Here is a 13,594-nt window from a genome sequence, read left to right as displayed (position 1 = left end):
AACAAAAAGAGTCTAAGACCAGCCAAAGTGTAAGCTTACAGGAGTATTTTTTAGAGACTAGGGTAGAACTTCCCCTATGAGTTGGTTTTGGTTTTGTTGACTAATAAGGTTGAAGGTCCTTCACAGAACTTGTTCTTTCTTCCTCCTAATGGCCTGTTAAGGAGCTCTAGTGTGAGAGTGTAGGCTGTTCACGGGCTGCTAACCACAAGGTCCTCAGTTCGAATACACCAGCCCCTCTGTGGGAGAAAGATGAATCTGTCTACTTCCTTGCCTCTTCACTGAAGCCCATTATGTAATTCCAAATAAATCCCCTGTCAGTTCAGGTTCTGGTGTGTCTCAAAAATCTCAAACTAGTCTAGTTCAAGCTCTGGCATGAAATCATCTTCAGGACTAGGAGCCTCAGGCTCCTTGTCCCAGAAAACTATCCCACTATCTAATGTAAAATCTTGGAAACCCAGCAGGACCATTGGGATGGACAGGATGGCATTGAGTTTGAGGTTTGGGGAATGTCTTGGTATATGTGCCCAACTCCAAACCTAGTACCATGGAGTTCACCGACTCCTAGCAACCCTATAGGCCAGAGTAGAACAGCCCATGTGGGTTTCCAAGGTTGTAAATCTTACAGTAGCAGACTGCCAGGTCTCGTTCCGATGGGATGTGTGGGGAAAAAAAGGTGGTATTGGCGTTGCTTGACAAAGTAACCCAGAGCAGTCAGGGCTGATGCAAGTCTTTGCCTCCATTACTGCCCTCCCTGGCGTTCTTGGATGCCATAGCTGTGGAGGAACTGGAGTGCTTTCAGTGCTTCACTCAGCTTGGGATTTTGCTCTGCCTATTTGGGGATTAAGGGACAAGCTAATTGGGCCTGGTGGAAAGAATGTGAAATTCCCTATCAAGTGTATTGGCAGCTCTGGGGATATATATGTTTAGCAATTGCTGTGTCCTTATCTCTTCTGTGCCTTGAAAATGTATACAATGACTGGGAATGGGGCTGTGGTGTCTCTCTCCCCCCCCCATTTAATAATGTTTTCAAATGCCCAAGAGTAAATTGAATCTCATTGTCATCAAAGCGATTCCAGCACAGTCATCCTGTGAGGTAGTAGACCTGCCCTATGGGGTTTCCAAGGTTGTAAATTTTTATAGAAGCAGACTAACTTCCTCATCTTTTTCCCACGGAGTGACTGGTGGGTCCAAACCACCAGCCAATTTGGTAGCATAGTGGGTACACAGTTTGGTTAGGCTGTTAGCCAAAAGGTCAGTTAGAAACCGCTCTGCAGAAGATGAAGCTTTCTGTTCCCATGAAGTGTTACAGTCTCCGGAATCCACAGGAGCAGTTCTACCCTGACCTATAGGGTCGACTTGATGGCAGTGAGAGAGAGGCTGCCACCAGGACTCCTTTTTAAAATATGCCAGAAATTCTTTTGCAAAGAATGGCCTTGAAAATCTTCAGGCCATAGATGGAATTTATGTCTTATACCAAACAGCTGATTTTCTTTCTTTCCTGAAACTCTAATGCACTATAAACTACGGAATGAAAATGCACTCACTTGTTCTAAGTCAACTTCCACATTTTATTCTTCCTTTTGAGATATGAATGGAAATAGAGTACTAGTCCAAATTTTGCAAAATCATGTTTTTCTTCCAACATTGAGGATTGTTATATAGTTGCTTTGTTTTGACTTGCTGAGAAATATACTTTTTTTTTTTGGGTGGGGAGTAGCCTGACGGGGAGGTATTCAGGTAGAAATAAATTTTAAAAATTAATTTTATTCTTAACTGTTCAGCTTCCATAGAGACTGCACTTCCAGCCCTTGTTGTTCCCGTCTTGGAGCCCTGCAATAGTTCGGAGTGTCTACACGTTTTTGTAGATTTGCATTCTGGAATGTTCCAGTTGATGCTTTATGGACTCGGTAAGCTATCAGATCATATAATCACTTGGTATTAAATATTAGAAGTGACAGAAGTCAGCAGTATAGAAGGTAGGTATGGCTCATGTCTATACCCTGGCCCTCTGTTCTTCCTAAGTACTCTTGGATTTTTATTTACCAGTAATTAAACTTCCTGATATGAAGTATATTCCTGTTGGGTTAAAAGAATAATTTTGATGCCTAGTGTTTTGTAGCTCTCCATCCAATAGCTCAGTTTGGATTTTCCCCATTGACGTGACTGAAGAACATATTTAGGATAGTATAAATGTCTAAGATAACTTGGAGTTCAGAATCTGGGAGGAAGGGAATTCTTTACTGGCTAGTAATGAAAAGTTCATATAACCGAGACAGAAAATCTAACTAACTTGTTGGCTTATCTAATTTCTGGTTTATTTTGTTGCCAAGTTCTGAAATAATGTCTCACTAGGGAACTGAGTGTTTCTGTATTGAAATAGTATTGAATGAGTTATCATCGTGGCCATTAATATCAACCTAGACAGAGTGCTTAAAATAAGAATTTTCTGGTTATATCGTATGACTGAGAGATTTTTTTTCCCTCGGAGAAAATTATGGGAAAACTGGATACATACTTTGAATCACATTTGCGATAGCTAAGTAACCATTAAAAATGACTGTTCTTTGGCTTTGTTGCTAGACCAATAAAGCAATTATGTTTGTTCTTTCAATTCTTTTTCTAGTTCTTTTTAAAATCATTTTATTAGGGGCACATACATCACAATCCATATATCCATTCATTGTGTCAAGCACATTTGTACATTCATTGCCCTCATCATTCTCAAAACATTTGCTCTCCACTAAAGCCCCTGGCATCAGCTCCTCATTTTTCCTCCTCCATCCCCGCTCCCCACTCCTTTCAATTAAAAAAAAGTATCTAGTCATTTTCCTGGTTATTAGCATAGTACATATTTATGAATTAAAAGCACCTAAACATTTACAAATGAAAGCAGCGGCAAAGCGGCATCTATTGGCAATTCCTGTTATTGTAGAGGCAATTTACTCTTCTAATTCTTTCTTTTTGCTTTTTCATATTGAAATAATTGTATGTTACTTTCATTTCCCAGTGTTATTAAAGGCTGAAAGTAGCGCATTTCACAAACTAACCATCTCACTCCTCTTGCTCGTGTCACAGACCATGTGTGCTTACTAAAGAAACACTCTTTGGGGTTTTGTAGTTTCGATATATTTTAAGGTCCTAAATCCCATAATGCAGTGAGCTTTTAAGTGTTTATGATAATTCAAAAATATCAGTGGATTAGACTAAAACTTTTGGGAATGAAAATGCAGACTGAGAATTCATGGTATCATTTTTTTCTTGCTAGTAAATATTTTTGGATTCACTGGTTGCCATAATAATAATTTTCATGCTAAATGTCAAGAGGGAAAACAAATCAGGTTGATTTATATCTAGGGGTGCATTTAGCTTTTGTCTGGGTCAAAATAGCACACTATTCTGCTTTAAAAACTGATGGTTTGGGCTTTGTAATCCTAGAGAGCGATTTGTGTCATGTTTACATGTGATTAATGATAAGTAATTAATCAAGTCCTTTGTTCTGCAGACCAGGCTATGTTAGATGACATGGAGAAGTCTGTGAATGATGATGTTAAGCAGATTATCCCATGGATTCAACAACTTAAGTAAGCTAATTTATTTAGCTCAAGACTGAAAATGAAAATGTTTTTACCACGATGTTTGCTTCTCTAGTGTTACTGTGACCAGTCACTGTCCTTAAGATTCCTGACATGAAACTTGAACGCCTTTGCTGTCTTCGAATCTAAATTTTCTTGGAATTGGTCCAAGATAACAGTGCTGGTATCAAATTTTCATCTAGGAAAAAATGTAGATCTGAGGGCTATGATGCTCAACTTTCTTTCCATGACCCATCTTCTCATGTACAAGTACTGTACAAATCACCGCCACATTGCATTTTACTGTGTCAGGTGGTTTCTGCAGCAGTCTTAATTATAATTATCTAAAGTCTCCATGGTACGAATCTACCAGAGGACACTTTCAAAAGAGTAGTGTCTACTTCTCTAATAACTGCCATTCAGTTTGTCTCAAAATCCTCTGAATGTTTGAAAGAGATACATGAACACACATACACATTTTTTTGAGATAATAGAGATCGCAACAGATTCTTGGATTTTCTTTCAATAAACTACAAAGTATAGCTACCAATCTCACTACTATATGCTGATATGAATGGAACTAGAGATTGTAGAGCAGTTTCAGCAAGATTGACATACTCATTTTGAATTTTTATCCAAAATGAAGCCAGTGATGCTGTAGTCGTATTTTTGAAATTCATCTCTATTCCTTCATCAGTAGTGCGTTCTAACATCGTAACTTGTAAAGTTGTAGTTAAATTTGCCTGCCACCACTAACAAAAGGTGTTTCTAGATTTTATGCACTTTTGAGTAATAGTAGACTTCCCTTTAAATGCCACATATTATAACATGGCTTTACTCTGCGTGACTGGTGTGCAGTGAACACAACATGTGATTTACCACTGGAATGCTACAGTACCAGAACTGACTTGTACCTTATCATAACCTTGAATATTGTGGTTTTGTTGTCTCTAGATTCATCCTATGATTATTTTTGTACTTACCTCATTGTGGGTTAGTAGGAATTTGTGAAATAGTCTCTGAATTCCTTTTTCACACATTACCGTTTCTTAGCCTCCTTAAGGATAGACCGAGAAAATGACAGAAGTGAAAGCATCAGAGCGATATTTGGTGGCTTAACTGAAAGATTAGAGGAAGAGCAAGAGATGTTTCATTATGTGTTATACATCTCAAACTCATCCCCGTCAGTTGATTCTCACTCACAGAAACCTGATAGGACAGGGCAGAACTGCTCTCGTGGGTTTCTGAGACTATAGGAATAAAAGGCCTCATCTTTCTCCTCCAAAGCGTTTGCTGGTTTTGAACTGCTCACCTTGTGATCAGCTTCACAACACACATGCCCATTACACCACCAGAGTTCCATAGTACACATATACAGTATAAAACCCTAGAAAGTGTAATGTATAGGGATTCTTTAGTATAGGGGCAGGCAACTTTTTATGTTACCTCCAAGAACATTAGTTATAACCCTTGATGCCAGACTCTATCCAGTATCTTGGGATAAACGTGGCAGGGAGATAGTAATACACCAGGGTAAGTATAAAGGTAATGGGTTCCAGTTCATATACAAAAGTATATTCCAAACGAATCGTGTTTAAACCTCTGTGATCAGTGGCTGGCTACAGATGAGTGCTCTCCATAATACACTGGCCTTAGCCTCCTTCTGAAAAAAGGTCCCATCAAAACTGGCTTCAGTTCAAGTCAGAGAGGTCACATCAGAAGGTTATGGTGACTGATTTTTGGAATCCCTCAAGCACAATCTTGTTAGATTTTCTTTAGTGGCACACAGGAAGATTACATGGGCTTAATGAGGTTGAGCTTTAAAGAGAATAGAAGACTGCATTGGTGACAAAAAGGCCAGGAAAGTTGAGCTACGGAATTTTCTTCCCATCACCTTCTTGATGGCAAACATTGTTCCATTCACCCCACAGGGCTGGTCTTGCCCATTCAGACTTCTTTTTGTTCCCCAAACTCAAAGGACATGGAAAAGGAATAGAATGTGAATCTTATCAAGGATGCCAAAATTGCTATTTTAATGTACAGTGAAGAGTGCAGAATTTTTGGGGAAAGGTTAGAGATATAGAAACCATGCTTTTTAAAAGTGTATAGTCTTAAATGGAGGATATGTGGAGAAGCAATATATTCACATTTTGATGTTTTTTTTGTTACTAAAGGTTTCTATGATTTTGTTAACACTTAACTTACCTTCATATTTCATAAAATTAGAAACTACACAGTTGTTAGGACTAACACAGTTATATATATGTACATGCACATAATTTGTTTTACTTTGCTCTATGAGAGCTCTGGTGACAGTGATTTATACATTCAACTGCTAATTACCAGGTCAACTGTTCAAACCTTCCAGTCCCTCCATGGGGAAAAGATGAGGCTGTTAGCTTCCTGAAAGATTCAAAGTCCCCCAGACTCAAAGAAACAGTTCTGCTCTGTGCTGTAGGGTCACTCTGAGTTGGAATCTGAATTTGGTTCATAATACTTCAGGTATTTTGTAAAGAATGTCAAGGTTAGTGTTGCTATCCTTGAGCCATCGGAATTCTGCCATTTCCTATAATAAGCGAATAAACGAATAAGCCTTATTAGTTCATTTTTCCTTGGAACTAATCATCATCACTCACATTGCAGTTAAATGTCCTAAAATACGGCAAAAACTTGACAGTCTAATATGAAACTGTGGAGAAATGATTTTTCATTATGATCTCATGTTCTTTGACTTGTTGCTAGTTGCTGTCAAGTCAATTCAGACGCTTGGCAACTCCACATGTGTAGAGTAGAGCTGTTCCGTAGGGTTTTCAGAATCAGATCACCTGGCCTGTGTCCTAAGGCACTTCTAGGTGGAGTCGACCCTCCAATGTTTTGACTTGTTCAGTTAAATTCAAAGTAATGGGTCTTTTACTGATTATTTATAAATCAGCAACACATATTGAAAGTTTCAAGAATATCTTACGATGTGACTTATCTCTTTCAAATTAAGGTTTTGGCTTGGACAGCAGCGTTGCAAACAATCTATAAAACATCTGCCTACCATAAGCAGTGAAACATTACAGCTTTCCAATTACTCAACACATCCCATTGGTAAACTTTCTAAGAATAAGTTGTTTATTAAACTCACCCGGCTTCCACAATACTACATTGTAAGTATGCAAGGGGGAGATGACTTGGGTGGGGTTGGGGCAGGGGATCAAGTTCAGTGATTCTATGAGTGCCTTGAATGCTATATTGTTTACTTGGCAAAAATGACCTTTATTGAATATGCGACTGTCCTGTAGTGATTCTCTATTTGGGTAGGGATGGAGGAGAGAGGGAAACCATCTCTCTAAGAAAAGGTGTAATTGTCAGACTGTTGCGGAATGGAAGATACGGCTCTATCCCTAGCCATAGAGTCGCTCCTGTAATGGGTCTAGTTTCTGTCTAAGAAGAAAACCATTGGGACCTACCTTGAAGGTTTGGAGATGTTTGGATGTCAGATAAATGGGTTTTACTTGGTTTTAATTGAGTGCGCACTTCCATAATACAGTCTCTTAAATCCGGGCTAGCCGAAGTAGAGCTTTGTTTTCCTTTCCTCCTCCCTGATTGATTGAAAGTGGATTTCATGTTAATGATTGCATGTAGGAGGGGGCATCAAAAAGCTTTGTGGCAACATGGGATGAAAAGATAGTCACATTTTCACAGGAACTTTTTGAAGCCCTCTAGTATTTTTAGAACACAGTGAGATCCCTTCTTTTTGTGCCTTTCTAGATATTTTCCAGGGAGTGTCTTTGAGATCTTTGAGAACCTGGTTAAAATTGGCAAGAATTTGAAGTATCTTATAGACATGTCTATGTTTTCCAAATAAATATCTTTGGCTAAGAATCTCAGGTATCTGAAGGTATAATTTAAAATTGTTGGCTGGAGTTAACAGGATTGAATTTCTCAAGGTTTTGACCTATACTTTTGAAAGAAGCCACCTGAAAAGGGCACCCTGTGCTAGTACCCTAACATAACTTTGCATTTGATTACCTATGTAGAGTAGTGTTCAGGAATAAGAATTTCCAAGCACAGTAAAGTTCTCAGCTGCCTGGTCTACATGTGAAATGATATGCAAAATGCATGTATGATAACCAAAGCTGTGAACCCACAGAGATCTTGTATGTTGAACCTGACACAAAATAAAATTATAACTGGTTATTTTCTGATCTTATTTAGCATCGACAAAAGCCAGGCTTTAGTTTTGATGGCCATTGATTTATTAAAAGGCCATAATTTGTCTCGTGTCGTTTAGACCAAAACTGAATGTATGCTACTCCTCGTCTTGATTTATCACTTAGCGGTGATGCAGACATAGGAATGGACAGTCAGAAGGTGATCTCCTTTTAAATTTCTTGCTACTGTTTTACCTTTCTTCTTGGAGGGGAGGGGGAAGTCAGCTTTGTAATTGATTTACAGTGAAAATTCCACCACTTCAATGTGAATCCTGATGGATGCATACAGTTTTATAACCTCCATCTCAATCAGGACAGACAACAGTATATCCCTGGCCAAATTCCTTTATGCTGCACCCCTCTATAATCAAATCTTCCCACCTTCAACTGGTAGCCCCTGCTGTGTTGACCTTTTCTTTGTCTTGCACCTTTCAGAATATACTTATAAATGGACTCATACACTATCTAGCCTTCAAGGTTGGCTAGCTTCACCCAGTTTAATGCCTTTAAGAGTCATCCATGTGTTGTATGTGTAATAATTCATTTGTTTTTATGGCTTAGTAGTATCCCATTGAATGGATGTATCCCAGTGTGTTTATCCATTTACGCATTGAAGGACATCTGTGTTGTTTCCAGTTTGGAGCAACTATAAATAAAGTTGCCAGGAACACTTGAATACAGGATTTTATATGAACATAAGTTTCCATTTCTTTGGGCTTAGTAACTAGGAGTGGCATTGTTGGATCACGTGGTCTGTGTAACTTTATGAGAAACTCCCCCAGGAGTGATCACCAAGGTTCCCTGACTGCCCGCACCATTTTGCATTTCCATCAGCAGTGAGCAAGAGTTACAATTGCTCTGCATTTTTGTCAGCACTTGATAGCAACAGGTTATTTTACTGAATTTTAAAGTTCATAGCTATCCTGATAAGTGTATAGTAGTATTTTACCATGCTTTTAATTGCCATTGCTCTAATGACTAATAATATTTCTGTGTGCTTACTAGATATCCGGATCTTCTTTGGTAAAAGTTCCATTTTACTTTTAATTCTTTAGACTCGCAGTGCGTTAATGTAATGCTTAGGGATTGACCAAACAATTTCCTGAATGGGAGTGGGGTGAGGTAGGGGGTATGTATATTAATAAGACACTTTTTCTAATCACATTTCTGCCACTAAAGTATGTAGAGAAATTAAAGTTAGACTCGAGTTTAAAGATAAGCAAGCTGGCATATCGAGTAAGCAAGTCGCTGTAGTCCAACTTCTGGACTCGAAGTATGAATACATCACTTTAGCTGTGTGACATCGGACAAACTTTATTGTGCCTCAGCTTTTTTCTCATTAAAATAAATATAAGCAATAGTAGTATCATGGAGTCCAATGTATAATATCCAGGACATTTATATATAGTAGTTCAAATGCCCCATTTGCTGTCAGTTAGAGTTGCTTTAAGAAGCCCTGATGGTGCAGTGGTTGTTTCAGTATTTGTCTGATTAAAACCCACCAGCCTGCTCCACAGGAGTAAAGAGCTAGATGGTCTGCTCCAGTCAAGATTACAGCCTAAGAAATCCTATCGGACAATTTTTTTTAAATGCCTGAGTTAGCTTCTTTTATTTCTGTAGCCCCTCCTATTGACTGGCCAGACACAAGCCACACGAGGAACCCTGGTTTTATGTAGCTTGCTTCTCCGCAGGTGATCTGCCATGAATATTAAAGACTAGCCCAAGTGGGTTAAGTCCCTGGTCTCCCATTAGTTGGCTGTGTGACCTGGGACCAGCTCTTCCCCTTCTCTCCTCCACTTCCTTCATCTGGACAGAGGCATGTGAGCTTTCAGGGAGATAGTACCTCTGAGGGACGGTTCTTCTTTATCTTATCAGGCTGCTATGAGTCAGAATTGACTCCTTTGTAAAGGACTGTGATATCAACATAGTTTTGTTTTTTTCAGTGACATGTTTGCTTTTTATTGTTCTCTTTAGTCTGAAAATATTTAATAGGAATGCTTATGACATTTAAAAAATCATTTTATTGGTGGCTCATACAACTCTTACCATAATCCATATGTACATCAATTGTGTCAAGCATATTTGTACATTTGTTGCCATCATCCTTCTAAAAACATTTGCTCTCCACTTAAGCCCTTGGCATCAGTTCCTCATTTCCCCTCTCCCTCCCCCTTCCCCCTCCCTCATGAACCCTTGATAATTTATAAATTATTATTTTGTTATATCTTATACTGTCTGACATCTCCCTTCACCCACTTTTCTGTTTTCCATCCCCCAGGGAGGAGGTTTTATGTAGATCCTTGTAATTTGTTCCCCCTTTCTCCCTCACCTTCCCTCCACCCTCTCAGTATCGCCACTTTCACCACTGGTCCTGAAAGGATCATCTGCCCTGGATTCCCTGTGCTTCCAGTTCCTAGCTGTACCAGTGTCCATCCTCTGGTCTAGCCAGATTTGTAAGGTAGAATTGGGATCATGATAGTGGGGTGGGGGGAAAGAAGGGAGGAGGAAGCATTTAGGAACCAGAGGAAAGTTGTATGTTTATGGTTATGATTGATGTCTTTTTTTGTTCCCCCAAGACATCTACATGAGATTTGCAGTTCTGAGCTATGAGTGCTCGTGGGTGTGTGCATTCATGTGTGAAGGAGAATATCCAGCACTTGCTCCTACACAGGCGTCACATTTCTGTTCTGACTTGGACTTTGGGTTTTTGTAGGTTGTGGAGTTGCTGGAGGTTCCCAATAAACCCACTCAGCTGGCATACAAATACTACTTCCTGTCTGTGAACAGTACAGACCGTGAGGACACCCCGGGCACCGCAGTCATGCTGCAGCAGTTCAAGGAAAGCATCCAGGACATGGTCGTGCACGTGAAAGCTGGGAAACAGCCTAGAACCGGTGCCAAGCGCAAGGTATGCGCACATATGGAGATGGACACAGGATTTTTATGTAGTAAATTCACTTTATCGTTGGCATTTTTTACGGTTTTATTTATTTTATTCTTGTTTTTACATTTTATTAGGGGCTCATACAGCTCTTATCACAATCCATGCATATACATACATCAATTGTATAAAGCACATCCCTACATTCTTTGCCCTAATCATTTTCAAAGCATTTGCTCTCCACTTAAGCCCCTGGCATCAGGTCCTCTTTTTTTTTCTAAATGATTTTATTAGGAATTAATCCAGACTTCATACCATTCCATAGTTATCATTCCATAGTTCAATCTGCATTTTCTTGAAAGTGCATCTCTTTGTTAATTTAAATTAATCATACACTATTTTCTAGAAGAGAATCTGTTTAAACACAGTTACTACAGAATTACCAGCCTTGGTTTTAGTGTTTGCAGAATTAATAGAACATCTTTTGGGGTTAGCTTTATGATGCACTTACAGTGGTTTAACTGCTTTAACTAATTGCATCACACAAGTTTTGTGTTTTGTTTTTTTTTTAACTCAAGTTCTCTCCTTACATTCTAGTTGTCTGGTGATCCATGTCCAGTAGAACCCAAGAGAACCAAGCGATCAGGAGAAATGTGTGCCTTCAATAAAGTACTAGCTCACTTTGTCGCTATGTGTGATACAAACATGCCATTTGTAGGACTTCGGTTGGAGGTAATTTTTTTTCATTTGGGGTGTACTGCACACGAGAGGAATTTTAGAATTGCATTGCTAAAGCAATAAGAATTCCATTGGGAGAACTAGAATTGTCATTCTGTTCATTTTGTGGGTGACTGTCCTGGTTGCATAGTGGGCTACACTTTGGACTTCTAACCGCCATTCAGCAGTTCAAACCCACCAGCTGTTCCTCGGGAGAAAGGTGAGGTTTTCTGCTCCTGTAAAGATTCGTGGTCTCAGAAACCACACAGAGAGTTCTTTGCCCTACTTGCCATACTTTGTCACTATGTGTCAGAATCTACTACTCAGTGGCAGTGAGTTTGGTTTTGGAGGTTGAACTCAAAAGTACCTCATGGAATATGTACAAATTGCCTTCATGACTTAAAAGTATTTTGTTTGTATGACTTCAGATTCTGGGCCTTATTTCTTTATAGGAATGTAAATTAAATTATAAGGGCATTTCCCAGTTAAATAACAAAAACCTTCTAAGAACGAATGTCTTATCTGTATATGTTTTCATAGCATTAGTTAAGCAGACAATTAGTTGTGTTTCATGTCTACTTGATTGTGTTCCTTGCCTTTTCCATGTCATTTGGATGGTTCTATCAGTGTTACTTGGTTACTGGCTTACTAGCTGTGCAGTGGGGTGGGAGGATACACAGGGTACCCTGGGCCAGTATAATGCACTCGTATTCTCCCACACACCCACACATAGGCTAGGATTCACAAAAACCTTTAACTGTAGTGCCCATATAGACTAGCACCTATAGCTTCCCTCTGTCCTGCATCTCTATACTCCTATACTGGTTGTGCTCACAGGACATCTAAGAATGTTCTGTAGTGGGGGTGGGGGGGCGGAATGTGATTTTGCCAACTGTTGAAGACAAAAAGCAAGCACATTTTCCATTTAAGACCATTTATCCTGGGATGTAAATAACCAAACATCTAGAGGTGTTTATATTGCTAACTGATAGAATAATAGCAACATTTTCCAGCCCTTCTCACTTTGGATTCTTCTGAACCCAAACCCTTACTGCTGACTTGGTCAGCAGATATTTGCTAAATTGCTGCCCTTTTCAGGCCTAAACAGAATTCACTCAAATATGTAGAGCCCTTCCTGCAACAAAGTGGGCATCAATAACTGCCAAAGACAAGCATTTCATCGGTAGGACAGATGGCTTTTTGGGCAACCTAGTAACCTTCAATTTCAATGGCATAGTTCGAGGCACAGTCCCTTCCCTTAAACAAATTTTCCGAACCTTTCAATTGGGCAAGGTAGCTCATTGGGTACATGCATAGTTTGGAAACCCTGTCATGAGTTTTACATGGGAAATCACTTCATTTTGTTCAAAATAAAAGATGGATTTCAAAAATGTCTAAAGAGACTGTCCTGATTAGATAGGAGCTAGGGTTGTGATTCCAAACATTGTTGCAAGCAAACATAACCGCTTTAGAATTAATATAAGACAAGAGGACTCATCTTATTTACAGTTGCCTAGCTTGGAACCAGCAGAATTGATTCCCAGTACTTTGGTCTGGATGGAAAAATTAGATCCATGACTCCAATTCTGAATGCTTGCCACCTGTGGAGGTGTTGTTCGCCTTTTAACACACACACACACACACACACACACACAAAACACCCCCCTCCCCCCTCACACACAGCTTTGAGCATCACTGAAATTTAATGTCACTTTACTGAAATTGATATTGGTTCCTAAGATATGAAACGGTGGTGGCAGTGCTCATGCCCTTACAACATGGTCAAAGAACAGATGTTCCCGCCAAACAGACCAACAAACAGATTCCAGGAGAACACAGACAATATTACTGAGAGAGGATAGCTTCCTTTGTAAAGCTGGTGGTGTGATAGGTAGCACTGTGCTTTTCTCTTTCCAGTTGTCCAATTTGGAGATCCCACATCAAGGAGTGCAAATGGAAGGCGATGGCTTCAGTCATGCAATCCGTTTACTAAAGTAAGCCTCTGTTTGGGGTTTCGTGTGGTGCCATACGTGGCTCTCCTTCCATTAGACAGCACAGAGTTCAGAACCTATGGATGTCCTGATGCCCACTTAGAATTGTTAAGGTCTGAAGAGGGTTCCCTTGACCTGGGAAGTGAAGATCCAGCTTTACTCGATATCTTGGGATGTCTTCTCTCCTTTTTTTTTTTTTTTTTTTTTAGCCTTCACAGGTATTTATGGAGCAAT

The 13,594-nt window shown here is 39.5% G+C and overlaps 1 protein-coding gene across 2 annotated transcripts in view; it reads left to right on the top strand.

Annotated features, from left to right (window-relative positions):
• MED14 (mediator complex subunit 14) overlaps positions 1–13,594 on the top strand; it is a 73,513-nt gene that overhangs the window by 25,717 nt on the left and 34,202 nt on the right. For both annotated transcript variants that reach the window (XM_075538616.1, XM_075538617.1), the window contains exons 11-16: positions 1,782–1,907; positions 3,503–3,581; positions 6,565–6,724; positions 10,485–10,679; positions 11,250–11,384; positions 13,287–13,363. In XM_075538616.1, the coding sequence (XP_075394731.1) occupies positions 1,782–1,907; positions 3,503–3,581; positions 6,565–6,724; positions 10,485–10,679; positions 11,250–11,384; positions 13,287–13,363 (772 nt within the window). The remainder of the gene's footprint in view (positions 1–1,781; positions 1,908–3,502; positions 3,582–6,564; positions 6,725–10,484; positions 10,680–11,249; positions 11,385–13,286; positions 13,364–13,594) is intronic.

Source organism: Tenrec ecaudatus, chromosome X (genome assembly GCF_050624435.1).
Source record: "Tenrec ecaudatus isolate mTenEca1 chromosome X, mTenEca1.hap1, whole genome shotgun sequence".
Classification (NCBI taxonomy): domain Eukaryota; kingdom Metazoa; phylum Chordata; class Mammalia; order Afrosoricida; family Tenrecidae; genus Tenrec; species Tenrec ecaudatus.
The sequence above is the reverse complement of the archived record's forward strand: the minus strand, read 5'-3'. Positions and strand labels throughout refer to the sequence as shown.